The sequence below is a fragment of the Pan troglodytes genome, chromosome 14 (genome assembly GCF_028858775.2).
Source record: "Pan troglodytes isolate AG18354 chromosome 14, NHGRI_mPanTro3-v2.0_pri, whole genome shotgun sequence".
Taxonomy (NCBI): domain Eukaryota; kingdom Metazoa; phylum Chordata; class Mammalia; order Primates; family Hominidae; genus Pan; species Pan troglodytes.
In genome coordinates, this window is record NC_072412.2 from 100,770,142 (window position 1) to 100,796,140 (window position 25,999).

At 43.0% G+C, this 25,999-nt stretch overlaps 1 protein-coding gene across 7 annotated transcripts in view; it reads right to left on the minus strand.

The window, feature by feature from the left end:
* The window catches only part of ABCC4 (ATP binding cassette subfamily C member 4), a 282,364-nt gene that overhangs the window by 140,977 nt on the left and 115,388 nt on the right, over positions 1 to 25,999 (minus strand). For all 7 annotated transcript variants that reach the window (XM_001137006.7, XM_016925451.3, XM_063792279.1 and 4 more), the window contains 8 exons: positions 18,126 to 18,220; positions 17,836 to 17,922; positions 10,686 to 10,782; positions 6,320 to 6,529; positions 4,545 to 4,685; positions 3,781 to 3,818; positions 3,293 to 3,387; positions 1,364 to 1,510 (listed from right to left, as the gene is read on the minus strand). In XM_001137006.7, the coding sequence (XP_001137006.1) occupies positions 1,364 to 1,510; positions 3,293 to 3,387; positions 3,781 to 3,818; positions 4,545 to 4,685; positions 6,320 to 6,529; positions 10,686 to 10,782; positions 17,836 to 17,922; positions 18,126 to 18,220 (910 nt within the window). The remainder of the gene's footprint in view (positions 1 to 1,363; positions 1,511 to 3,292; positions 3,388 to 3,780; positions 3,819 to 4,544; positions 4,686 to 6,319; positions 6,530 to 10,685; positions 10,783 to 17,835; positions 17,923 to 18,125; positions 18,221 to 25,999) is intronic.

Sequence of the window (25,999 nt, forward strand, 5' to 3'; positions counted from 1 at the left end):
GTCTTCTTTAATCTTCACAAAAATCATGTAAAACAGAGAGGGTAGGAGTAATTTCCACCCCACAGTGAAGGTGATTCAGTTCATAGATACATGGCTTCATTGTCACTAACATTCGTTAGGCACTGACCATGTTGCTACACCCAGTTTCATGTACTAGGAATGTATTAACATGCTTAATTCTCATAAGATTTCAATTTGGTGGGTATGAATAGTATCCCTATTTTACAGATAAGAAAACTGTGACACAGAAAAATTAAGTAACTAGCACATGAATATGAATGTAACTATAATCAGCTATAACAATTAGTAACCAGCACCAGGATTGAACCCAGGTAGTTAGCTTGAGTTCACACTTTGAACTACAGCATCTGCTTGGAGACTTGCCTGTGTAATAGCACCTATGTCCTCTGGCCTTGGTCAAAAAGCTAGTCAATGGCCAGGCCAAAGCTGTGCCTGTGTTCTCTCCAGGCCACTTCCCTGCTTCTATGAGGGCAGTTATCATTTGCACAATGTCACTCAGGCCTCCCCACAAGTCCACTCAACTGAGCAGGGTGGGGACTTATAGGCACAACTAATTCTCCCTAGGAACCCAGGTCAGGAAGGCTAGCCTCAGAAGCAGGACAGGTAAGAAGGGCATAGTGCAGAGGCATCAACCACTTGGAAACTACTGGGTATAGTTGGGTATACCCAGGAAACAAGCTACTGAAGATCTATATGGCAGGTTCAACAAAGTCTCTATTATAGAACCAAAAGTCTACTTCAAAACCACAGAGTTAGAAACTGTTCTTGAAGGGGAGTTTACATTTTATCAATCTTGGCTTTTAATTAACCACATATTATCTTTCAGGGAAACCTCACAGTCAGGGTATGTACAAACACCCTGTGTTTCCAGAAATGAACGGGTTTCCCAATGAAAGAAAGAAATGCACAGCCTGTCTCACGTCAGAGCATTCCTGATTACAAAGATCCCTCTGAAAAATGGCATAACCTAACACTATGTAAACACAGCCAATGTTTAGCAACTATTCAACTACATTTAAACATGTTTACAGGGAATGCAGGATGCTTCACTTGCCTCACAGCAAATGGATTCCTAAAGCATTCTGCAAAGTGAACATTCATTTATTTTTCCACACACATATAAATTGGAATAAAAGATTGTATGCCCCGCCTCTCCCCCCGCATATTCAGATTTTCTCTGGTAGGAGAAAAATACCAGTGAAGTTTCTTGTGGAAAATGAATCAACATGCATAGTGATTTTCTTCCCAGCATCCCTTCCATTTTCAAAGACGGAAATGTAATCAGATCCTAAATGTGTTGTTAACAAGACATACTTACTGAGAAACTTGGTGTCAGACTTACCTATTGGATTTCTATCAAAGAATAATACCGGAGCTTTCAGAATTGACTCAAACATTTTGTTGTGCAAAGTTTGTGAAGAGTTAACAAGGACGTAGAATACCAATAGAGATCTTGCTATGCCGAAAAGAACGGTAGCTACTGTTAAACCTGAAATAAAGAAATATCACTTAGAGAACACAGCATATCTCTGCATTTTCTTCAATAGTTGCTAAAGCAAGCCAGGTAGTTTATAAAGATGTTATTTAATTTATTCCATAAAGCATCTGGATTCTACATAAGTATAACGTATTTACAAAATACATTGACAAAGAAGGATTAAAATAGTTTATTTTTCTCTCACTGAATGGAAACTGCACAGAAAAGAAAAATCAGGTGTATAATACAATTTCATTCTAGGCTCTAATTCAATTGCAAGTTCTATTAAAAACTCAGAAGTAAGATAGATAATCATGAAGTGTAGTTGATCTTCTCCATATTCCAAATCTTATTATTTACATTATGTCCCATAATCTAAAAAAGGTGGTATGTTTTGATACCAACATGTGATATTAACAAGGAATTGGAGAAATGATTTACCTCTTCCTTGTAGAAAATGCCCAAGTAGCTTTAAAGAATTTAAAAATACCATATTAAGTTGCATGTGGAAAACCTCTTGAATAATTGAATTGCAAGAAAACACAAATTATATTTTAACATAAGATAATTAATCTAAATAAGCAACTAATCCCCCACTGTGTTACATAGACACAAGACATTTTTAAATGAATAAAATAAATCGTACATTTTATTAAGACATGAATGAGGATCCATTATTCACATAGAAATTAAAAGAGCTTCCCTAACATCTCTTAATTCACAATGCTAAATACAGTGGGGGTAACTTCTATAACAAATATTTCCCTTTCAGATGACATGTCACTGTTATTTAACCTCTGAAAGCAGCTCAAATTCCTAACTCCAACAACGGGCATTATGCTTAGCCTGCCATCCTACACGAACATAACAGAACATAACAGATTTCCTTCTTTAGTTTTCACATAGTCCATCAATTGGAAGGTAAACACCTAACGGATTTAGATTTCTTAGCAAGCGATTGATGAAATAAACACCAAATTTCACTGAGTAGGTTCTTACAAAGATAACTCACTCTATCTCTGAGGAAAGCTTGTAGGAGCATTTCCTATGGAAATATTTAAAATTTTAGATGAAGATTTCCTTTAAACAGTATGTAATGCTACATACATTCTAAGCACTCTTGTGAAAACAGAGTGCGACGTTAATATTAGTCTGGCAAGCCAAATGTTAAATTAATCACACAGTTGGGGACGCGATAACATTGTGATCTCAAGGTAAGAAATAGAAGGCATCCTAATTCCCAGACACTGGATTTTTCCCTGCTCAGCTTCCCTCTTAAGTAATTAGTGAAGCCCAGGAGATGAGCAGTGCTGAAGGGAGCTTTGCATACCTGGGAGGGAATAATGCTTTTATTTTGGGGGCCTTGCTGCCAGAGGATTTCATCCAAGTTCAATAAAAGCCAGGGTTTATTTAGACAGAATTGGAACAATCCGAACCACAGGGTGGGGATCCGTTTCTAATCCCCCTGCCCATCCGTATAATGATATAAGATTTAGCTAAAGCAACCTATTAGAATAGACAATAGCCACATATTTCCAGTGGCTGATTTTCTGAATGCTCAATCCTGGTTTAACTTTCAAAATCCAGTACAGAGCAAATTAAGAGTCTTCAGTCAACCTCTCTTCTAGTAGATTTTTAAAATAATTATTCTAATTAATTCACAGAGTAAATTCGACTGAGACTCCTGCTCTGTTAAGACATTACTGAATTACTCCTGGAAGCCCTAGTTACTCACACAGGCTCATTGTAAGCACCTCAGCCTCTCATACAATACACCAAATGATTAAACTTTACCTGAATAAATTCCTAAGTACCAGTTAAGATCTAGCTTCTCGGTTACATTTCCTCCTCCATTTACAGTGACATTTAGCATACTTTGTTTGTTTGCCCTATGGAACATGGGGAGAAAAAAATATTAAGCTATATATGGAATTTAGATAAATACATTTTTTAAAAAATGAACCACAATTTGGGAGAAATGCTTCATGCTGGAAAATGATTCTCAGCTCACTTAGTCTTGTGTCTATCTACCTTATAAAAATTCAATTTAAATCACAACTTTCAGTTCCCGAAACTGTCTGTGAACATGATGCCGCGGATCAGACATGGGTGGAGACCACCGCAGTTTACACTCCACCAGCAAGCACTCTAATTTTTCTTCGGGTAAACTAAGTGAGGATTAGAAGAGAAGGATCAACAAACACCTCCCTCTAACTCTATGGAAAAGCGAGTCTTCTTACTGATTTTGGAGTATTTCATACATCAGACCAGAAATAACTTACCAGTATGAAAGCCACCAATCTTGAAGCACATAGGCAACCTAGGAGGGGAGAAACAACAAAGACAAAAATCAAACTTGGGCATGACTTACCAACTCAGAACTCTCAATCGCTAACATGGACAACCGAAAGAAAGCCCTCAAAGCCGGGCGTGGTGGCTCATGCTTGTAAACCCCAGCACTTTGGGAGGCTGAGGCAGGCGGATCAACTTAAGGCCAGGAGTTCGCGACCAGCCTGGACAACATAGTGAAACCCTATCTCTATTAAAAATATAAAAATTAGCCTAGCTGGGCGTGGTGGCACATGTGCCTGTAGTCCCACCTACTCCGGAGGCTGAGACAGGAGAATTGCTTAAACCCCAGAGGCAGAGGTTGAAGTGAGCCAAGATCGCGCCACTGCACTCCAACCTGGGCAACAGAGCAAAACTCCGTCTCAAAAAAAAAAAAAAAAAAAAAAAAAGAAAGAATAAAAAGCTCAGAGAACTCGCATAGTTCTTCCAGCTCAGGTCTGTGCCAAGCCCAAACTCCCAGATATCAAGAGTTCAAGAAAACGCATATTCCATTTTAAAATCATTGAAAGATACCCTTTTTTCGCAGAAGGTCTTTGTAATGGACACGGAACACCAGTAGGCAGCCCTCACTTTGTTCCACCAAAGACAGCACATTTCAATTCAGACCCCAAGTGAACTGCAAGATGCAGTCATAATAGCATAAACATAGGTACTGTAAATATCATTTTGAGGGCGCAAAACAAATGTCATTATTTACCTGAGCTGCAGTGTTTAGGAGAATAAGGAAAATGAAGACAATCCAGTGAGCACCAGCTCTGAAGTAATTCTTATAGGCCTGAAAACCAACTTTTCCTTCAGAACGGTTCTCCTCTGATAGTGTAACTGGGACATTCTCTGTCTGCAAAGGAAAAAAGGTGGTAAGAGACAAAACAGTATACAAAACTGTTCCCAAAGATGACAATGCACTCTGTTGACAAAGCTGTGGGGAAACAGGCAGAAGTCCAAAATGATCCATCTCCTGTGGAGAAGGGTGTGGAAATAGCTAGCCAAACTATACATCCACTTATTTTTATTTATTTAATTTTTTTTTGACTCAGAATTTTGCTCATGTTTCCCAGGCTGGAGTGTAGTGGCGCGATCTTGGCTCACTGCAACCTCTGCCTCCTAGGTTCAAGCAATTATCCTGCCTCAGCCTCCTGAGTAGCAGGGATTACAGATGCCTGCTACCACGCCTGGCTAATTTTTTGTATTTTTTAGTGAAGACAGGTTTTCACCATGTTGGCCAGGCTGATCTGGAACTCCTGACCTCAGGTGATCCTCTCACCTCAGACTTCCAAAGTGCTGGGACTGCAGGCATGAGCCACCACACCCAGCTATATGCACTAATCCTTGGACCCAGCCATCCCACTTTCAAGGTTCTACTAGAGAAAAGGAAATATCATTTGTACATTGTGGCGTGGCTTGCTGGAAGGATGACATCAGGATGTTCAGCACTTACCTAGCACACCCAAATTCAAGTGTCAATACAGAAACTTGTTCCAAAATCATATACAAAAAGATATGGAACTCTCAACTGCATCACTCAAGATGGAAACATAAAAGAGCAGGGGGTCAAAACATGAGCTCAACACAGTAACTGGGGTCAAGCAGTGAGTCTCAGTAACCAGAGTTTGGAAAGGAAGGGATAGCATATGATCCTAATCTATTTGGTTCCTGAGTTTCAGAAATTGACTCCTGATAATTTGGCATGTGAGGGCCTAATCTGAATATCTGCAAGAATCCTTCAGGCTCCTGGATTTGGATAGTCAGGGTTTGTGTGGCAAGGAATATCTATGCTTTTAAGTGAGCTCTGGTACATTTCTGCCCGGAGGACTTAGAAGGCATGAGATTCACATACTCTGAAGATGTATTGAGCAGCTCTATGCTGGCCACTGGGAACACCAAGGTGAGTAAGATGCAGCTCCTATTCTTGAAAGGTAAAGAAGGAAGTTGGGCTGCTGTGTGTCAGGAACTGTTGGGTCTTTGCACACGCTACTTCTGGCCTAACATAAACCATCTGACAACAGGGCAAAATACCTACATCAGCCACCTGCAGCATCAGAACATTCCAACATACAGGAAAAGTGGCTAATTTCATGTGGCCCACAGCAGGACTTTCTCTAAGGGGGTCTTCAAATTATGCCTCCAGATGCAAAGAGAAGTCGGGGGCCACCAGACTAAGTAGGATTTCACTACAGTAAATTCAAGAATTGTAGTATTAGTGTGAGTCACACACAGCTTAGGACTTGCACCAGCATACACACCCGCTACTCATCTCCTTGACATTCCCCAGCCTACACACAAAGGATAACTCCAACCAGGGTTGTTTGCCTTGGTTCTGTTTTAATCTACCAATATCATGGAATAGAGCCCTGAAACCACAGAATTCACTTTGGGACAAAAGATGAAGCTTTGAACAGAGTAGACCAAAGATCCATAAGGCCATTAACAGTGAACAAAACCAGGCCATGTTGTAAGAGGAGGTGAACTCACATCTTGGCTCTCCAGAGCACCATCTTTCAAGGAGGGTCTAGAAGATTGTTGAGACCAAACCGAAGACTCTGAGAAGGTACGATTCCTCAGTGTGGGAGTTCCTGGAACTGGAGGTTGTTCACTTTCCTCGTTGTCCTTCTTTAAAAGGGAGCCAAAATCTATACCAGATTTTAGGAACTCAGTGTAAGTCCCCTTCTGCACCATTTTACCCTAAAATAAAAATAAAGAATTTCAGAGAGCTCCATGTGCAGGTGATAACGTTAACCTAATCTAATTCTAATCCAGAAAAAGTAACTGATCTTAAGTTATGATTATACTTAGGTCCGGAATCCTAGTTGACAAATCTAATACAATTCAACTTGATACACAACTGAGTGTTCTGTTCTCAGCCAGACCCTGTGTTAGGTCCTGAAGAATATTTTTAAAATGGTAATAGTGTGTTACATGGCAATCATTATCACACAGATGTTGGTGACCGTATTGGTAGTCTTATTACAGAACATGAAAACTGTGATAAACCTTATGCAATAAGAATTGAAGGAATGAGTAAATTGAGGAGGATATTCCAGGAAAGAAACCTAACACTGATAGGGAGGTAGGAACAGGCATATCTGCACAGGTAGGAAGCACTCCACAAGCCTCCACTGGCCATGGGCCCTGCTGGAAAAAGGCGTGTGGGAACCAGACTTGGACATAGACCCCATGAACTGCACCTTCATGGTCTTTACTCTAAAATTGCCCCACAGGCCAGGTGCAGTGGCTCACACCTGAAATCCCAGCACTTTGGAAGACCAAGGCAGGTGGATCACCTGAGGTCAGGAGTTCAAGACCAGCCTGGCCAACATGATGAAACCCCACCTCTACTAAAAATACAAAAAAATTAGCCGGGCATCTGTAATCCTAACTACTCGGGAGGCTGAGGCAGGAGAATCACTTGAACCCAGAAGGCGGAGGTTGCAGTGAGCAGAGATCAAGCCACTGCACTCCAGCCTGGATGACAAGAGCGAAACTCCATTTCATAAATAAATAAATAAATAAATAAATAAATAAATAAATAATTGCCCCAAAGACTCAGGGAGTTCCTAATTGAAAATTCGACATTCCATGGGACACAACCTTGCACAGTTTTCTCTCCTTACAAAGTCATAGAAAATAATGTACAAATATCTTTACTATTTGTGTACCCCATGAAATGAGACCCAACTGATTTCCTCAAACAGCAGCAAACAAAATATTAGGCAAACTCCCAGAATACAAAACAAATCAAAGGAGAGCAGCTCCTGGCTAAGGCAAGTCAGGTGGGGGAAGGTGGCCAGGACCCTCCCTGCTACCCCAATCCTCCCCACCCCCAAAAGGTGGGTCCACTGAGGAAAATCCAATGACACCTTGGGCCCTTTGGACCAATTTGATAACTGGAGAATTCAAAAATGCTTCATGATACATTATGTCTTCTTCCACACAGGAGGTAAAAGTGACACACCTAGTTTGATGAAATGACCACTTTTCACATAGTATCTGTAAGACGCACAAGGAAACTCCTACTGGTACTGAGATGGCAGTTTTCCTCAGAAGCCGAGTACTGAGGAGCAATGCAGAGTGGGTTCCGAGGGGCAACCGTGCTCTGTCTGCTGTTAGGGAAGGGGCTGGGTCGACAGCAAGAAGCAAGAACGGACACACATTCATCCTGGGTGCCCACCAGTGGAAAAACGGTTTGTGTGTGCGTGGTAGGGTCTCAGTCTGTTGCCCAGGCTGGAGTGCAATGGCGCAATCTCGGCTCACTGCAACCTTCGCCTCCCAGGTTCAAGTGATTCTCCTGCCTCAGGCTCCTGAGTAGCTGGGATCACAGGCAAGCACCACCAGGCCCAGCTAATTTTTTTGTATTTTCGGTAGAGATGGGTTTTCACCATGTTGGCCAGGTTGGTCTTGAACTCCTGACCTCAAGTGATCCCCCCAACACCTTGACCTCCCAAATTGCTGGGATTACAGGCATGAGCCACCGCGCCTCGCCAAATGGTTGTTTTGGAGAAAGATTATTCTACCACCCACAGATTTTATTCTAATGTACCAGCATTCAGGTTTTGCCACACTAGTCTCAGCCCTCTGCATAAGAAATTACTTGTTTTCAAGTTTGAGGAACCCAGGCTCCCTATTCCTGGGGGAGTGGGGAAGAGCCAGCACACGGAACCACTTCTGAAGAGGCAGCAGTTCTGCCTTCGATAATCCTCTTAAGGGTGAGAATTCACTTGCCGGGACTTCAGTGGACAGATTCCTCACTGTTCTTTAGGCAGCAAGGAGGGGCTTACACACAAGACTTGCGAGAGCTTTGCTATCATTATATACCCCATTTGTTGCAATAATGTGAAATTTATCTCCCTTGGAGAACGGTGCACACAGATCTTATAAAATATAATTAACACTCGTTTTTGTTATTTCCATCGTTTTATTAAGAAATTGCGGGAGGAGAAACATTAAAACATTTGAAGACACTAAGCGGGTTTCAGACCCACAATCAGGAATTTGACCAGGGCCTGGAACAGAGAAGGGTTAAGGACCAGGGTACTGAGGCAAGAGGCAACAAGCCAAGGAGTGCTGCATGAAACCACCGCTGGGCTGAGAAGTTCTCACTAACCTCCATGTCCCCGGCCACGCTAGCTCTTATAGGTTGAATGGTGACCATGACCCCCTAAAAAGATATGTTCAAGTCCTAAATCCTGTTACCTGTGAATGTGGCCTTTTTTTTCAAAACTGGATTTTTGCAGATACAATCAAGACAAGATGAGGTCATACCGGAGTAGGGTGGGCCCTAGGTCCAGTGACTGATGTCCTTATAGGAAGAAAGCCAGAGAGACACAGCGACAACGCCATGTGACAACAGAGGCAGAGACTGAAGGGCTGCACTGCCAGCCAAGGATCAACAGTGAGTACCAGCAAAACCCCAGAAAGTGGGAGAGGCGAGGAAGGATTCTCCCCTGAAGCCTTCAGAGAGCGCGGCCCTGCGGACACCTTGATTTTGGACTTGCGGCCTCAGAACAGTGAGACAATACATTTCTGTTGTTGTAAGCTGCCTAATGTGTGGCACTTTGTTCTGGCAGCCCTAGGAAACTGACACACTAGACCAACCCCTTATTTCTGTCTTGTGAACCACTAAGACTTCAAGTTACTTCTGCTGTAGCTCCTCCAGCCAACAACAAAGAGGATCTCTTAAAATCACAGATCAAACCATGTCACTCCACTGCTCCGGACTGTCCAGTAGCCTCTATCCTAACTCCAGGGCCTCTGACCACTGCTCTGAGCCCACCTTTCTCCAGGCTCTCCCTGGCTTGCTCTGCTCCTCCCTGATGTTCCTGTAAACATACCAGGTAACTTCCAGCTTTAGGACCCCACTGCCAGTCCCCTGCCTCAGATGCCCTCCCCAGGTGACCGCATGGTCAGCACCTTCACGTCATTGTACCTCAAGTCCCAGCGAGGCAACCCCATCCCTCTATTTCCTTCTTTGCATCTATCTCCAGGAAGAATGTCAGCCTGATGATGGCAAGGACTTTGTCTTACTTATAGCTATACCAGCTCTCACACATATCAGGCACTCAAAAATTCCTGTGCAGTGACACTAACTGCTGGCTATTCCAGGAAAGTGGGTGCTGTGACTAGGGGTTGCTCAGTTATCCAACTGTGTTGCTGCTATTATTTTTTTTTTTTTAATTTTTATTTTTTTGAGACAGAGTCTCACTCTGTAGCCCAGGCTGGAGTGCAATGGCATGATCTCGGCTTACTACAACCTCCGCCTCCCGGGTTCAAGCGATTCTCCTGTCTCAGCCTCCCGAGTAGCTGGGACTACAAGTGTGCACCATCATGCTGGGCTAATTTTTTGTATTTTTAGTAGAGATGGGGTTTCACCGTGTTAGACAGGCTGGTCTTGAACTCCTGACCTCAGGTGATCTGCCTGCCTCGGCCTCCCAAAGTGCTGGCATTACAGGCCTGAGTCACTGTGCCCAGCCATTTCTGCTATTAATAGAAGAGGATCTTTAGCCAAACTATGCATGACAATTAAATGGATACAAACAGGTCTTAGAATCTGTAATTTCCAAATAATATAATTTCAATTAAGTCATGGAAGAGGTAAACAAAAAGTTCTAAATTAAAACAGCATCATTTTCTTTAACAATGTAGTAACCTTGAGGTAGCAATTTTACATACTTTACGGTAATATGGTTTAGCATGTAATAATGACATTTCTACAAGTCTTTTGAGTTAATACTTAAAAACATGAATCCCAGCTCTGAGAAGAAAGGAACATGAAATGGAGGAAGAAGGGGATTCAACACACCCAAGTACTTGCAAGTTTGGGAGACCTCTAGAAACTACTTACATCTTTCAATATCAGAATCTGACTTGCAGCTTTGAGGTACTGCAACTGATGAGTCACTAAAATTGTGATCTTCTCATGCAAAGTTTGACAAATACACCTATAAATGTAAAAGGCACAGGGTGAAAAAATGCATGAATGGGGTGCTCCACATTGAAAAACATACATTTTGAAACCGTAGTCAAAGACAACACAGTAGTCAAAGATCTAGAGGTTAAATACAAACTAAATACAAATATAAGCCAATAAAGCCGGCTAGGTCCTCAAAACCACCAGCAGCAAATACGAGCCTTGCTGTGGTGAAATCCTCAAAAGTTTTCTGGGAAGGAGGCAATAAGTGTAATTTTTTTTCCTAAAACTTAGTTTAACATAGACATTCAAAAACTTGACTTAACTAAAACACTAATTATTTTATTGCTGTGTAGGATTGCAGGGGAGAAAGAAAGATCGAGGTCATGTAACGACGCGGCATTTTTCTTGGACGGTTTCTTGGATGATAATTTATAATGCACATATTAACACCCCCCCACCCCCCGCAAAAAGGCTTAGATTCTTGGTAACCTTTGCCAGAGTGCATTTTCCAGACTCTTCTTCAAAAATAAAACTAGATAGGAAAACAAATGTTAGTGACATGTGACTCTCCGCAGTATTCTTGGTCTCATCCAGGAAGCAAAACTTCTCTCATTAGTCCTAAACAGTCTGAATAAGAAAATGGAAAAACAGAATCCAAACAGTCCAAACCATATGGCTCAAAGATAAGACCCACCTCAGTATTCAACCATCAAGTTTTCTGGCATTTGTTTGTTTTCTACGGTACCCACTCAAAGTTCTCCTACATTGTAAACGTAGACTCCTGGGAGCTACAAAAAAAAAAATTAGCCGGGTGTGGTGGCACACACCTGTAGTCCCAGCTAGAAGGGAGGCTAAGGTGGGAGAATCACTTGAGCCCAGGAGGTTGAGGCTACAGTGAGCCGTCATCACACCACTGCACTCCAGCCTGGTTGACAGAGTAAGACCCTGTCTCAAAAAGAAAAAAAGGAGAAAAAAAAAAAAAAAGAAAAAGAAAAGAAAAGCATTAATCTGTAACAATGGCCAAGAACATATCTCATGCTCAATAAGTGTTGGCCCTGTCCTCCAGTCTTCCTCATATGCAGCCACTGCTTTTAGAAATTCAGGACTGAGAAGTCATAAGCAAGTATTGTAGAGACAGTGCCTGTGATCAGAACTACAACTCCAGACTGCAGATACGTAAACTATCACTTCATCCTTTACGTCCAAAAGGATTATTTTTTCCCCTTTCACATATCTTAGTTTGGCTTATTTCAAAACTAAGTTGCTCAATCTAGTATACCTCTTCAGGTTTAGTACTTATACCCCTCTTCAGGTTTAGTACTAAAGCTTTTAATGAAACTGTTTCCCTTTATTTCAAGATTGGCTGCCATTAATCCTTTTATATACATATCTAAAGGGAGATGTTAATGATCAGATCTGATGGGTGCTATGTCCAGTATCAGCCAACTCAAAGGTTTCAAAATGTTTTCTTCCTAACATCTTCCATTGTAGATGAGATAACAGAAATAATTACACTAACATTGTAATTGATGGCTTGAAATTTTTTCTAAATTATGCTTCTTAGGCAAATCTCAAAAAATACTTTCCAAATTATTAAGAGTAAAAATCTTCCAGTCATGCCATAAAACAAACAAATAATAAGTGATTGATGTAGCAATGAGCTATTTAACTCTAATCCTACATAAAGACTAGGTTAAGAGACCAGCCACGGGGGCTCACGCCTATAATTCCAGCACTTTGGAAGGCTGAGGCAGACAGATCACTTGAGGTCAGGAGTTCAAGCAACATGGTGAAATCCCATCTCTACTAAAAATACAAAAATTAGCTGGATGTGGTCACCCATGCCTGTAATCCCAGCTACTCGGCTGGCTGAGGCACAAGAATTGCTAGAACCCAGGAGGCCTGCAGTGATCCAAGATCATGCCACTGCACTCCAGCCTGGGCAACAGAGCGAGACTCTGTCTCAAAAAGGAAAAAAAAAAAAAAAGACAACATTAAGAGCTGACACATACAATGTTGGAGGTGACACAAGTGAGAAAGATATAGTCAGTTGGTGCAGTGGCTCACACCTATAATCCCAGCACTTTGGGAGGCTAAGGCAGGAGGATCTTTTGAGCCCAGGAGTTAAAGGCCAGTCTGGGCAACACGGAGAGATCCCATCTCTACAAAAAACATGAAACTCAGCCGGGTGTGGTGGTGTGCACTTGTAGTCCCAGCTACTCGGGAGGATCACTTGAGCCCAGGAGGTAGAAGTTGCAGTGGGCCGTGATCATGCCATTGCACTTCAGCCTGGGTGACAGGGCAAAACTCTGTCAAAAAAGGAAGGAAGGGATGGAGGGAGGGAGAGAGGGACAGATACAGTCACTACCTTCATTCATTCAGTTAAGATACATTTGCTGAGCGCTGACGAAGTACCAGGGACTACTCTAAGTGATGAGGATACATCCACTGGTCAAGCAAACAGACAACACCCTGAGTCGTGTAGGGACACTCACTACACAAACACAGAAAACACACTATTGGATAGTAAAGTAAACCATGAAGAGACAGCCAGGCAAAGGCTGTACTTTAGAGGGAGTGGCCAGGAAAGTCCTCTCTGCAAGGAGGTGATGTATGAGCCATGAGACTCTCTGGGGGAAGCATTCCTGGCAGATACAGCAGGTGCAATGGTCCCGGGGCACAAATGCACTGTGCAAAGGCACCTTCATGCATTCACAGTCTAGTGCGGGGGCTGGAGGGAAGAACACATAGGTGGATCAAGAGCAGCTCATGAGGGCTGTGGGCAGACAGAGAAAGCGCCATGCCCTCCGAGGAGCAGAAGAGAAAGGCAGGAGGTAGGATCTGTGTCTTTCATTTTTCTCTTTTGCCCAGGCAAACTATCCCTGGTTGTCCAACAGCAGGAAAAATACCCTTACAGACAGGCAGACGTGAGAAAGTCACAACTCCTTCCAGGCACCCCAAAGAAGTGTGCGTGGCTGGAGGACTGGTCTTGCATGGCAAGGGTTGGAAAGGTGAATGGGGCAGACTGCAAAGGGCAATTTGCCATTCGAGGACTTAGAACTGTAGCTTAAAAGTTCCCCTAGGAACTGAAAGCGGGAAGGTGAACTAGTGCTGTGCCTGAATGTTTGTGGCCCTCCCCAAATTCCTACTGAACCCTAATCACCAATGTAATGGTATTAGGAGGTGAGGCCTATTTCATGAGAATCTGCCAACACGAATGGTATTAGTAGAAGGGGCCAGCCCAGGGAAGCTGCCGTACACCTTCCACAGTGACAAGACAGCTGTCTATGAACCAGAGCGTGAGCCCTCTCCAGGCACCAAAACTGCTGGCGCCTTGATCTTGAATCTTGTCCTCCAGAACTGTAGAAACAATTTTCTATTGTTTATATGGAGTACCTAGTTTATGCTATTTTGAATCAGCAGCCTGAATGGACTAAGACAAATAGGTAGGCAACAGTGTGGGAGATCTGATTAGGAGACTCAAAGAGGCAGGGGTCTGAGAATTTGAGGCTTTCTAGAACACAACCACATCTATAGCAGGCAACAAATTGGATTAGCATCCTTTAATCTAAGTGCCCCTCACTTTTTGTATGTGATAAAATCCACTTAGTGTTTGCAACATATAGTTGTAAAACACAACTCTTAACAACTCTCGATATATATTCATGATTGAAGTAAAACTGTTAATGGCAAATAGAAGTGTAATTCATTCACTTTTAATACAAAACACTTCACATTTCTAAGCTTCAACACAACCGCCATCTTTCATAGCATATTGTTCAATCCAATTTTCTAACTCGTTGAGAACATTCTCCAGTTGCTGCTGAGTGATTTCCTAAATTGCATTCGTGCTCCCTGCCCTAAGTTTCCCCAAAGAATGTGATTCTGATTAGCAAACAACAATTTTAACAAGCTTGCTTCTAACAAGCATATATCCAAAGTCATTAATCCTTAAAGGTGCAAGAGGACTTTATAAATACCTCCTGTGTTCAAATGAAAATCTGGGGGAGCTTGTGCGATACGCACACTGATACTCAGCAATGAAAATACCTTCCTCCTTCCCCGCGGCGACTCTAAACAGTGTCCCACCGGGAATTGTTGTTTGAGTGATAAAGAACTGGTGGGGCCTCGCGCAAGACTCGAGCAAGCCACAGAGGCCCTTCTCGGCGAAATGGAAAATTCATCAAGGCACGATGAGGAGGAGGAGGGAGCAGGAAACGAGGCTCCGATCAGACTGCTGCAGCAACGCCAAGTGCCAGCTTATCCTGCACTCTGCATTCAGAAAGATTCAACGCTGCCATCCACGTTTTTTTTGGTTGTGGAAAAATAGACATGACATAACAGTTACCATTTACACCATTTTTAAGTGTATAGCTTGGTCGCGCTAAGTACATACACACCACTGTGCAACCATCACCATCATACACATCCACTTCATCATCCCATACCAGGCACATTTTGCATATGCACTCTGGTGGGTAAACATTCAGGAACCCACGTAGAGCCCCATGCTCAGTGGATGACTTCATGTCCAAACCCCTGGAATCCAGAGCCCAGAGATGAGTTACTCTCATACAGCCGACTCGCTATCCACTTTGCTATCCAGGACCTGTTATGGACTGAACCATGCTCCCCTCAAAGTTCCTATGTTCCAGCCCTCACCCCAGCACCTTAGAAATTGAACAGAGAACCTTTTTTAAAATTTTTTTTTATTATTATTATTTTTGAGACAGAATCTCACTTGTCATCCAGGCTGGAGTGCAATGGCGCTATCTCGGCTCACTGCAAACTCCACCTCCTGGGTTCAAGCAATTCTCCTGCTTCAGCCTCCAGAGTAGCTGGGATTACAGGCACCCGCCACCATCCACCACTGATTTTTGTATTTTTAGTAGAGATGGGGTTTCGCCACGTTGGCCAGGCTGGTCTCGAACTCCTCAGGTGATCTGCCTGCCTCGGCTTCCCAAAGTGCTGGGATTACAGGCGTGGGCCACAGTGCCCGGCCAACACAGAACCTTTACAGAAGTAATTACGCTAAAATGAGGCCGTGAGGGTGGGCCCTACTCTAATCTGACTGGTGTCTTTTCAGGAAGAGGAGATTTGGATACAGAGACACAAGGAGAAAAGGGTGAGAAGGCAGCCATCAGCAGGCCAAGAAAGCCCTCGGGAGGAGCTGCACCTGCAGATGCATTGATCTCACACATGCAGTCTCCAGAACTCTGCAGAAACAACCTGCCGCTGTGGAAGCCCCCCAGCCTGTGGCATTTTGTGAGGGCAGCCCTGGCTGGCCAACACAGGACTTCCAGAGCTTTCTCTCATGGTACCTTCTCTATCCCCCACCACAGGAACAGGTACCTGCCTGCTGTCCTTCCCACAGGCCTCACTCCTTCCCGTCTGCACACCTCTGCTTCTATTATTTCTTTCAAAGGAATTGAATCCTACTCTCAGCCACCACAAACCCTTACCAGCCTGCAGGACCACAGGCTACTTCCAGCCAAGCCCGGCCCTCAGTGACCTTTCCAATCTCTGCTGCCCACTTCTTCCATTTAAAAAAAAAGATTGTCGTATGCCAGGTGCAGGGGCTCACACCTGTAATCTCAGCACTCCAGGAAGCCGAGGGGGGTGGATCCCTTGAGCCCAGGAGTTCGAGACCAGCCTGGGCAACATAGGGAGACCAGCCTAGACAACATGGCAAAGCCCCCTCTCTTCAAAAAAACACAGAATGAGCTGGGCATGGTGGTGCTAGCCTGTAGTCACAGCTACCCAGGAGGCTGAGGCAGGAGAATCTCTTGAACCCAGGAGGTCGAGGCTGCAGTGAGCTGAGAATGCACCACTGCACTCCAGCCTGGGCAACAGAGCGAGATCCTATCTAAAAAAATAATAATAATAAAATAGATTGTCCTATATTGAAATCCCCTAAGCCTTGGGGTCTGTTGAACTTTTCCCATGCACTTAGTCTTGATCCATGTAGAGTCAAATTCCTTATGGGCAAGAATGAAATCTGAACTTGTCTCTCTCTCACTCAGCCCAGCATGGGTGCTTATCTTCTCTGTGGCTGACTGCCCTCCTCTGCAAGCGAAGATGTTTCATGCAGTAGCATCTGCAGGAGCATCTACCTCAGTGTGCGCAGAAGGGCTACAATGAGTGGGAAAGGCTCACTGACTTTAACAAGGCGAAAAACAGGAAGCTGACTGTGGGGCAGATGTGAGTGCTGTTTTAGAAAAACCAGTTCACAATGCTTTCAAAAAGGCCAGTCTAGACTACGTAGGAAGTGTCAGTCGGCACACATGAGGTTACAGAATATACAGAAAAGATTCCAGAGTAGTTCTACCTCCATGGCTCAGTGTCTAAGCAAGAGCCAAAGAAAGCAAATCGCAGAAACACCACGTAAGAGTTGGGAGGGAAGCCAGATTCTAGACAACTAGTTTCAAAGGCAAGCCAGGCCTACGTGTCTGTGGGTTTTAAGTGTTCACTCTGGTAAGAATCCATGAAGCAACATTAGATTCTTGAAACCACAGTCTACTATGGAGCAAATCATTCTTAAATTCTAGATTTTACTAGTAGGTTATCTCTAAACTGACAGATTAGTATGTAAAGAGCAAAAAAGCCTTCCCAAGAAAGCCCTATGTTGGTTCCAAGGACCTCACTTCTAACCTGTCATAGAGAAATGATGGAGGAAAAGAGCTGAAAGACAAGGCCCAGGTTGCCAAGTGCCATCCTTCCATTGAAAAATGGCGTACCATCTTTCCTATCTCCGGGGCCTGGTCCATCAGCAGTTTCTTGGTTATCAACTGTAATTACTAGTAGGGGAAAACTAGCAAAATTTGCCATCTGTTTCTCAACTCCCTAAAACATGATACACTCCACTCACTGCAACACACTGAAATCACTTTGTATATTTTCCTACCTTGACCTTGTATTTCTGCAAAATTTCTCTAAAATGGATCTTCAGGGAAGCAGGGGACAGTGTGGGGAGGGGAGCGGACACCAGAGCAGGATGAGCTGAAAGCCATAAAGGCTTTCCTGAGCCAACTCGAAATGGCTCTGGAAAAGCAGAAATGACTTAAGACACAAACACACTCACAGTTCGAACAAGTGTCTGCTAACTTCCGCATCTACTGCACTGAGAGGATCGTCCAGGAGATAGATGTCAGCATCTTGATACACTGCTCTAGAAAATACAAAGAGATATCAGACTCTCACCCAGGAACATGACAACTTTCAACAACTGGGATGTTCATTCAAATGCCAACAGAATAATCCAAGAAGGTGCTTCACACAGGACGCAATACACAGTAAGCGGGTCCTATGTGCTCACCACCACTGGAAGGTATCAAAAGACACCGGCATAGTGGCTGCTGAAATGCAACTTACCTTGCAAGGTTCACCCGTGCTTTCTGCCCTCCACTCAGCGTGGTTCCCCGATCTCCTATCACAGTCAGATCACCATCCTCCAACAGCTGTAAATCCTGTATGGACAAAGGAAAGAAGGGGGGAAAAAAAAGACTTAAAACATGTTCTTCCTCTGTTCTTTGTGTTCTTCCAAAGTTATCCTAAACTTTGCACATTAGTTCTTCAGAAATATACATGTATTTGATCAACAGCAATGGAAATATTTCATAGTAACTAAATTGTAAGTTTGAACCTATCAAATACACAGTCAGGGCACGTTATCTATTTTAATGCTGTAGCTTTTCATAGCATTTATGCACTGAGCCATTTTAACAGAAATTTTTTGAGCAGCAACTCCTTGTGAATTCAGCAGTGAAAGAGTTTCCACAGTGAGTGACCTGACAATAAAAGATTGACACAAATGTAAGAGGTGATAAGTGCTAAGAAGGAGAAGGAAGCTGGCTTAGGGAGACAGAGAGTGACAGAGGGAAAGTCCACTTTATATAGGGAGGTCAACAAGGGCTCTGATCGAGGGAGTCTGAGCAGAGACCTGTCAGGGGATGGACTGGCTGGCACAGAGTGCAGGAAGAGTGCTCCATAGAGGAATGAGCAAGCACAAAAGCCATGGGGTGATACGTGCCCAAGGTGTTCACAGAAGAGCAATATGGATGCCCACGGAACTGCGAGCAGAGGATGATGGCAGGGGAGGGCAGAGACAGAGGCAAGAGAAGCCAAGGGCTCACACCCAGGGAAATAGGAGGAATGACATGATCTGATCAAGGCAATAATTGAGACAAGAAACAACAGTAGCCGGGACTGGAGTGGGGAACAGGGAAGTGAACATCAGTGCTCATGTGCTGAACAAATTTTAAAGGTAGCACCTATAGGATCTGCTGATGAGATGGGTTTGTGTTGTGATAGAAAAAGAGGAGGACTGCATTGGTTTTGGTATAAGACAAGGGAAGAACAGGGTTACCATGTACTGAGCTGGGGGAAATGAGGGACACAGATTTAAGAGATAAAATCAAAAGGTTGATTATGGCCAAACTGAAATGCTGACCGGCAATCCTGACTTGCGGCTGGATAAGTGAGTCTGGAGGTCTGTGCTGGAGACCCAACCGTAAGGGCTGTCAGCATAAAGCCACGGGACTTACTAAGGAACAACTGTGTCTTCACGAGCCATTCTGCTGACTTTTGCCTCAGCTTTCCATTCTCAGAGAAGGGATAACACCCGCCCCATCTTCACAGTGATGCTTAAGGCATCACAATAGACTGACAGAAAAAAAACTGCAAAGAATAAGAGCAGAAAGAGCAGCCCAGCCAGGAAAAGCCAAAGGGAAAGGAGCAGAGTGCTCACGAGACACTGCACAGACTGGTTGCACTAAGTAGACTCTGGTTCCATGCAAGACCCCAAAAAACAAAAGCTAGGAAGGATAACAAGTTTTTATTTGAGGATCCAACCAAAGTTATATTTAAAAATTATTTAAGAAATAAGTTGACAAAGCATAATACTTTTTTAAAAAAACATGACAAGAACATCCCTGAAAATAACAGGATAATGATCAGGTTTAAGTTACAGGACATTACATTAGAAATCTTTACTTGGATGGCCTATAATTATCACTAGACAGATCCTGGCATAGACAAAAGGTGTGGAGAACATCGCTGGGTATTCACTGAGCTGCATAAGCATCAACCTAGGACACTACAGAGATAGCCCTCTTACAGATCAAAGTGTCATTTCTTTGTCTCTACTCTGACAAAGCCGGGGAGACAAAGCAAATGGCACATTGAGATCTCCATGACAAGCAAGTCCTCTGACCTCCCTAAGTTCTCATTTTATCTCTTTTACAAAATATCCTGGAGAAACAAGAATTAATAAACTCATAGAATGCCAGAACAATCTAAAGTAAGGGTATGAACTCTCTAAGTGGAAAAAGGATCTGAGTTCATTATCATTTGCTATTGATGACTATGACATATTTTCTGATCAAACCAACAGCAGGACCCCATTCATAGCATGAATCCCACTAAATAAAGTACATCACCAAATGGAAAAAAAGACAGTATTTCCATTGGAACCCAGTCCCTGGCAGCCCACAAAGACACACAGGAGTCCCCTAATACTCCAATCTGAACCAGATGGCATCAAATGAAAGGTAGCAAGCGCCCCATTATGAAAATTCATTATTTCACATTATCTCTTTGTTGAGCTCAGAAGTTACACTATCTCTTCCTTTCAGTTTTCATAAAAAGACAACACGGCCGGGCACAGTGGCTCACGCCTGTAATCCCAGCAATTTGGGAGGCCGACACGGGTGGATCACCTGAGGTCAGGAGTTCAAGACCAGCCTGGCCAACACGGTGAGACTCCGTCTCTACTAAACATACAAAATTAGCAAGGCATGGGGGCGCATGCCTGTAATCCCAGCTACTTGAGAGGCTAAGGCAGGAGAATCGCTTGAACCTGGGAGGCAAAGGTTGCAGTGAGCGAGATCGCACCATTGCACTCCAGCCTGGGCAACAAGAGTGAAACTCTATCTCAAAAAAAAAAAAAAGACAATGCACCAGTTTACACTATCTCTTCCTTTCAGTTTTCATAAAAAGACAATGCACCATTTTAAGACAGGGTCCCAGCCTTCCACACAAACACAAACACACATTGTTTACTTGGCCTCATTCCATTGCTGATGGTCTTTATATAATGTGTTAAGTTTCTGTCCCTTGATTTTACATTGTTTTGTTTTCATTCTCAAAATAGCATCAAGTTGTAGCAGAGCAATCTTAGCCATTTTCTAGAAAAGACACTAAAAATATCTGTCTCATTTCATGCAGATAGGGAATAGGAAAGGAGCTCTCTCCCCATGCCTGGTAGTAGCACTTTGAGTACTACAACGACCTTGAGTGTTGTTGACTTGGCAAACTATTTATGGACAAGCCTCAGATAGGGAAAATATTTCAAAGGATCTGAAGTACAATCTGAGTCAGGCTAATTTCCTAGCCATGATTTTCTAGTTTGGCTAAAGGGAAACAGTTGAGCAGAAAGCAGAAGTGCTCCCAATGGGAGGAAGGTATCTTATGCACGTTAGGTACCACTCAGTAAAATTAACCAATTATTTAATCTACCACCACCTTTACTGAAATGCAGACACAGAAACTAGAGAAAAACCATGACGTGGCTATGTGGGTTTGACGCCATCTAACCAGAATCCTACCATGTGCACATCAACCATGGTGACACTAAAGGCAGAAAGACCACTGAGGACACTGTGGGGATGGTCACAGGGGCCAGGCCTGAGGCCCCAGCACAAGAAGAGGCCCCACAGTCAGAGAGCAGGGCTCTCCAGCTTTGGGCCACACCTTGCTTCCATTTGGAATGGCCCTTCCTGTCATAGCTTATCAACATCCTATTCTTCTTTCAGGGCCCAGCTCAAACTCTTCTGTGAAACTAACCTGCAGTCCCCCAATCAGAAAACATCACTCTCTCTTCTAGGTTCCTAAGGCTTTGTTTATATTTCTTAGGAAGGACTTGCCATATTCTGCCTCTTAATGTTTATGTGTGTACTCAGCTTCTTGCTCCACGAGTCAGCTCCTGGATGTAAGAGCTATGCACCAACCACTGTTCCTGATGCCTGGTGTTATCTCTAACCTTCATGACAACCTGCCAAGTAAGTAGTGACCACACTTCACAGATGAGGAGACTGAGACGAAGTGAGAGCATGTAACTGGACTGAGGACTCTCAGTTAATAAAGGAAGGCTGGAGTCTGAACCAAGCTCATCTCAGTTCACAGCCTGTTGCCCTTTCATATCATGCTTCCCCAAGTGCTTGCTGGAAGTTACTTAAAGGCAATACTGAAACAACTCAGAACTCGAAGTCTCTCTATCCATATACAGCACTATCAGTTCATTTAGTCACCCTAGTTAGATTCACCTCATTGTATCCCTTTTGTACTCAGCTTTAAAAAAAAAGACAGGGTCTTGCTATGTTGCCTAGGCTGGTCTCATACCCCTGGCCTTAAGCAATCCTCCCACCTCAGCTACCCAAAGTACTGGGATTACAGGTTTGAGCCATCACGCCGGGCCCTCAGCATTTATTTCCTATTATGTCACTAAGGAGTGATATGGTTCTCCCAACTGAGAGATTAACAACAACAACAAAAAGGCATAACAACAGTTATTTTATGATTGTCAAGGCAATCTAAAAAGAAAATGTCCAAGTTGGCAGGAATGTGGCAAATATGAGAAGAAATTATAAGATAGTGGGTACCCCACAGGGGTTTGTATATTCAAGTGAGCTATATAGAAAAACATTAAACTCCAATTTATCAATTCCATGCCTTTGGATACGCACTGCTTAAAAGTGCTCAAGGATTAAAAGAAACTATGCAAAGGGTGACATAATATTAATACATTGCATCTATTAGGGTAACAATATTTTTATTATTCTCTTATTTACTGTACTATGTATAGAAACCCTATATAAATATCAATTCAAATAATGGAAGTTATATACTCAGATACATTCTTTCAAGCATGTCACATTTCATGTGATTTTACCCAAAATTGGTGGCTCTTATAATTAAGAAGGCCTGTTATGTGCCTAGTAATCAGATGCTTTAAGTTCATGATCAAATCTTATCCTCACAATAGCCTATGAGGTGAATAGTTTATTATCTCTATTTTACAGATGACAAAACTGAGGCTTTCTAAGGTTCAGACGATTAGCTAAAATCACACACCTACTGAAGAGGAACTGAGACTCAATCCCAGAGCTGTCTGACCCCAAGGCCTTGGATTTTAACCACTACCCACTAAAGTATCTAACATCAGTATGTTGTTTCCTGAGGTATGTCCTGTCATTTGCTATGATATCTCTTTGAATAAATAATTAGCCTAAAGCAATACTGCTAAATGTGAATTACTACTTCCTATCTTATTATTTTATCTCAAAGATATTTTTAGCTCGATGAACTTATAAATTTACTTCTACTGTATCTAGTACAATATATCTACTTGCTATCAACATATCTGAGAAATCTTGTTAGTTCCTATTTTTTCCTCTAGGACTTTTTTTTTTTTTTTTTTTTGCGGGGAGGGTGGCCAGGAGGGGAATGAGGAACTATATAAGGCAAAATCTTTTATTTATCTTATTAACTGATTTAGAGAAAAGGGCAACAGCTACTATTTACCAAAAACCTGGCATGTCTGCATTTTACAGACATTGCCTGCAGTCTTTATAATCCTGCTGTATCTCCCCCATTTAATAAGAAATGAAACAGAGGCCAAACACCCAGAGACACTCAGGATCGTTTCTGTCCAGCAGGTTTTGATTACACATGCAATCTCTGTACCTACAAGCCAGAATAATTCCAGGATTGCTATTCTCTATGGTCATCTTACACCCACCATTGACACGTGGATTTGAAAAGGAGTCAGCAAATGATCTCATAACTCATTAAGAGGATCCTTGGTTTCTTCCAGTCCCCTGCTAAACAGTCATAAATGGCATTTGAGAATGGTAGCAAAATTTCTTGGAAACCATCTCATCCCATGTCCTTATTTCTCAGCAGAGACATCAAAAGCCCAAGGCAAGTAATGTGACATGTCCAAAGTGGACACCGAGCTGGTCGTGCACAGTGGCTCATGCAAATAATCCCAGCATTTTGGGAAGCAAAAGCGGGTGGATCACTTGAGGTCAAGAGTTCAAGACCAGCTGGTCAACATAGCAAAATCCCATCTCTACTAAAAGTACAAAAAAATTAGCCAGGCATGGTGGTGCACACCCATGATCCCAGTTACTCAGGAGGCTGAGGCAGGAGAATCACTGGAGCCTGGGAGGTGGAGGTTGCAATGAGGCGAGATTACACCATTAGACTCCAGCCTGGGTGACAGAGCGAGACTCCATCTCAAAAAAAACCCAAAGTGACAGCAAGCAAATGACAAAGCTGGGCCAGACTCCTGCTCTGTTCGACTTCTCCACCGGAGGCCCACCGTCCTACCGAGGATGGAACCATGCACAGGCGGCCAGCAGTCCATGCTTACACACATCCAGGAAGGAACCAAGAAGTCGCCATGCAGCCCAGCCCTGAGGGGACCCCATTGCCACTGGAGTCTGCCTGCCACGCAGAAGCCCACAGGTGCCTGGGACACTGTCCAAGTTACTGGGCCAGTCCTCAAAGGTGGCTATGGAAGAGGCTGAACGGCAGCCACTGTCCTAACCCCCACTTTCCCCCAGAGACTTTCTGATGTGGGAAGGAGCAAGGCAGAGCTGGGTGACCTGGGACCTGGAGTCTCATGTGGGTATCAGAAGCTGAACAGGTAAAAAGGGAAGGCTTGAAAAACATTTTGTCCCACATTCTACCTTTTTATCAATCACCTAATTGTTAAAATAGTTCTACCTTATAAATACCCCCAACTGAGAGGTGGCTTGGCAGAGGGGAAAATGGAATCTGGAGCTAGGCAGGTATGGCTTTGAACTTGAACTGCAAATGTTCAAGTGAGTTATTTTATCTCTCCAACCCTCCACTTTACCAGCCAGAAGCAACATTCAACTCTTGAAACCACAGTCTTGAACAAATCATTCTTAAATTCTAGAGTTTACTAGTAGGTTATCTTTAAACTGAAAGATTAATATGTAAAGAGCAACAAAGCCTTCCCAAGAAAGCCCTATGTTGGTCCCAAGGACCTCACTTCTAACCTGTCATAGAGAAATGATGGAGGAAAAGAGCTGAAAGACAAGGCCCAGGTTGCCAGGTGCCATCCTTCCATTGAAAAATGGCGTACCATCTTTCCTATCTCCGGGGCCTGGTCCATCAGCAGTTTCTTGGTTATCAACTGTAACTACCAGTGGGGGAAAACTAGCAAAATTTGCCATCTGTTTCTCAACTCCCTAAAACATGATACACTCCACTCACTGCAACACACTGAAATCACCTTGTATATTCTCCTACTTTGACCCTATATTTCTGCAAAATTTCTCTAAAATGGATCTTCAGGGAAGCAGGGGACAGTGGGGGGACACCAGAGCAGGACAAGCTGAAGTATAGTAATTATTTTAGGGAAATGTTAGCAATTCTGTACAAACTTTGAATAAAATGAAAATTTTACTTTAAAAAAGCGAGGCTAGCAATATCAGAAAAATAAACAAAATGAGGATAGCAATAGCAAAGGCACTGGGAAATCATGGCAAAAGATTAAAACTTTACACAGCTTTGTGTGCGCATATGTGTGAGCGTGTGTGAGAGAGAGAAAAAAATTAACACCTGGTAGGATCTGAATAACTAGGAGCTTACCTTAGCGCATCTTTTCCTATATAGTGTATACTATTCAATAAAAATCTAGCTCATTACTGCTGACTTAATGTCATTTCTGAAAATGCATCATCTCTCATTAGCAATAGCCCAGGATGAAGAAACAGCCCATTAAACAAGCAATGATTTCTCTATCCAAATCGCCAGCAAATACTACTCACCGGATTGATAGACTCTGATATTCCAGCCATTGTTCAAGCAAAATTACTCATTCCTCACAAACCTGGCTGGAAGCCTTCTGCATCACACCTCTGACAGTCTGTGGCGGCCTTTTCCAGACAGCATAAAAGAACAGTAGGATGTCCAGGCCACACTGCACAGGGCCTGGGGAGAGCCCTTTAATGCCATTATTCACTGATTTTTATGGCCCAAAGAAGGTAACATAGTATTTATCAGTATTTACCATTTTTTCTATCTTCTAGAACTTATAGCCCTCTATTAAGTATGCTCAGTTTTCATCAACTATCCACCAGTTTTATGAAAACCTCAGTGTACAATCAAACACTTCATCTTTTCTGAAAACAATCACTCTCTTGGTGAAATGA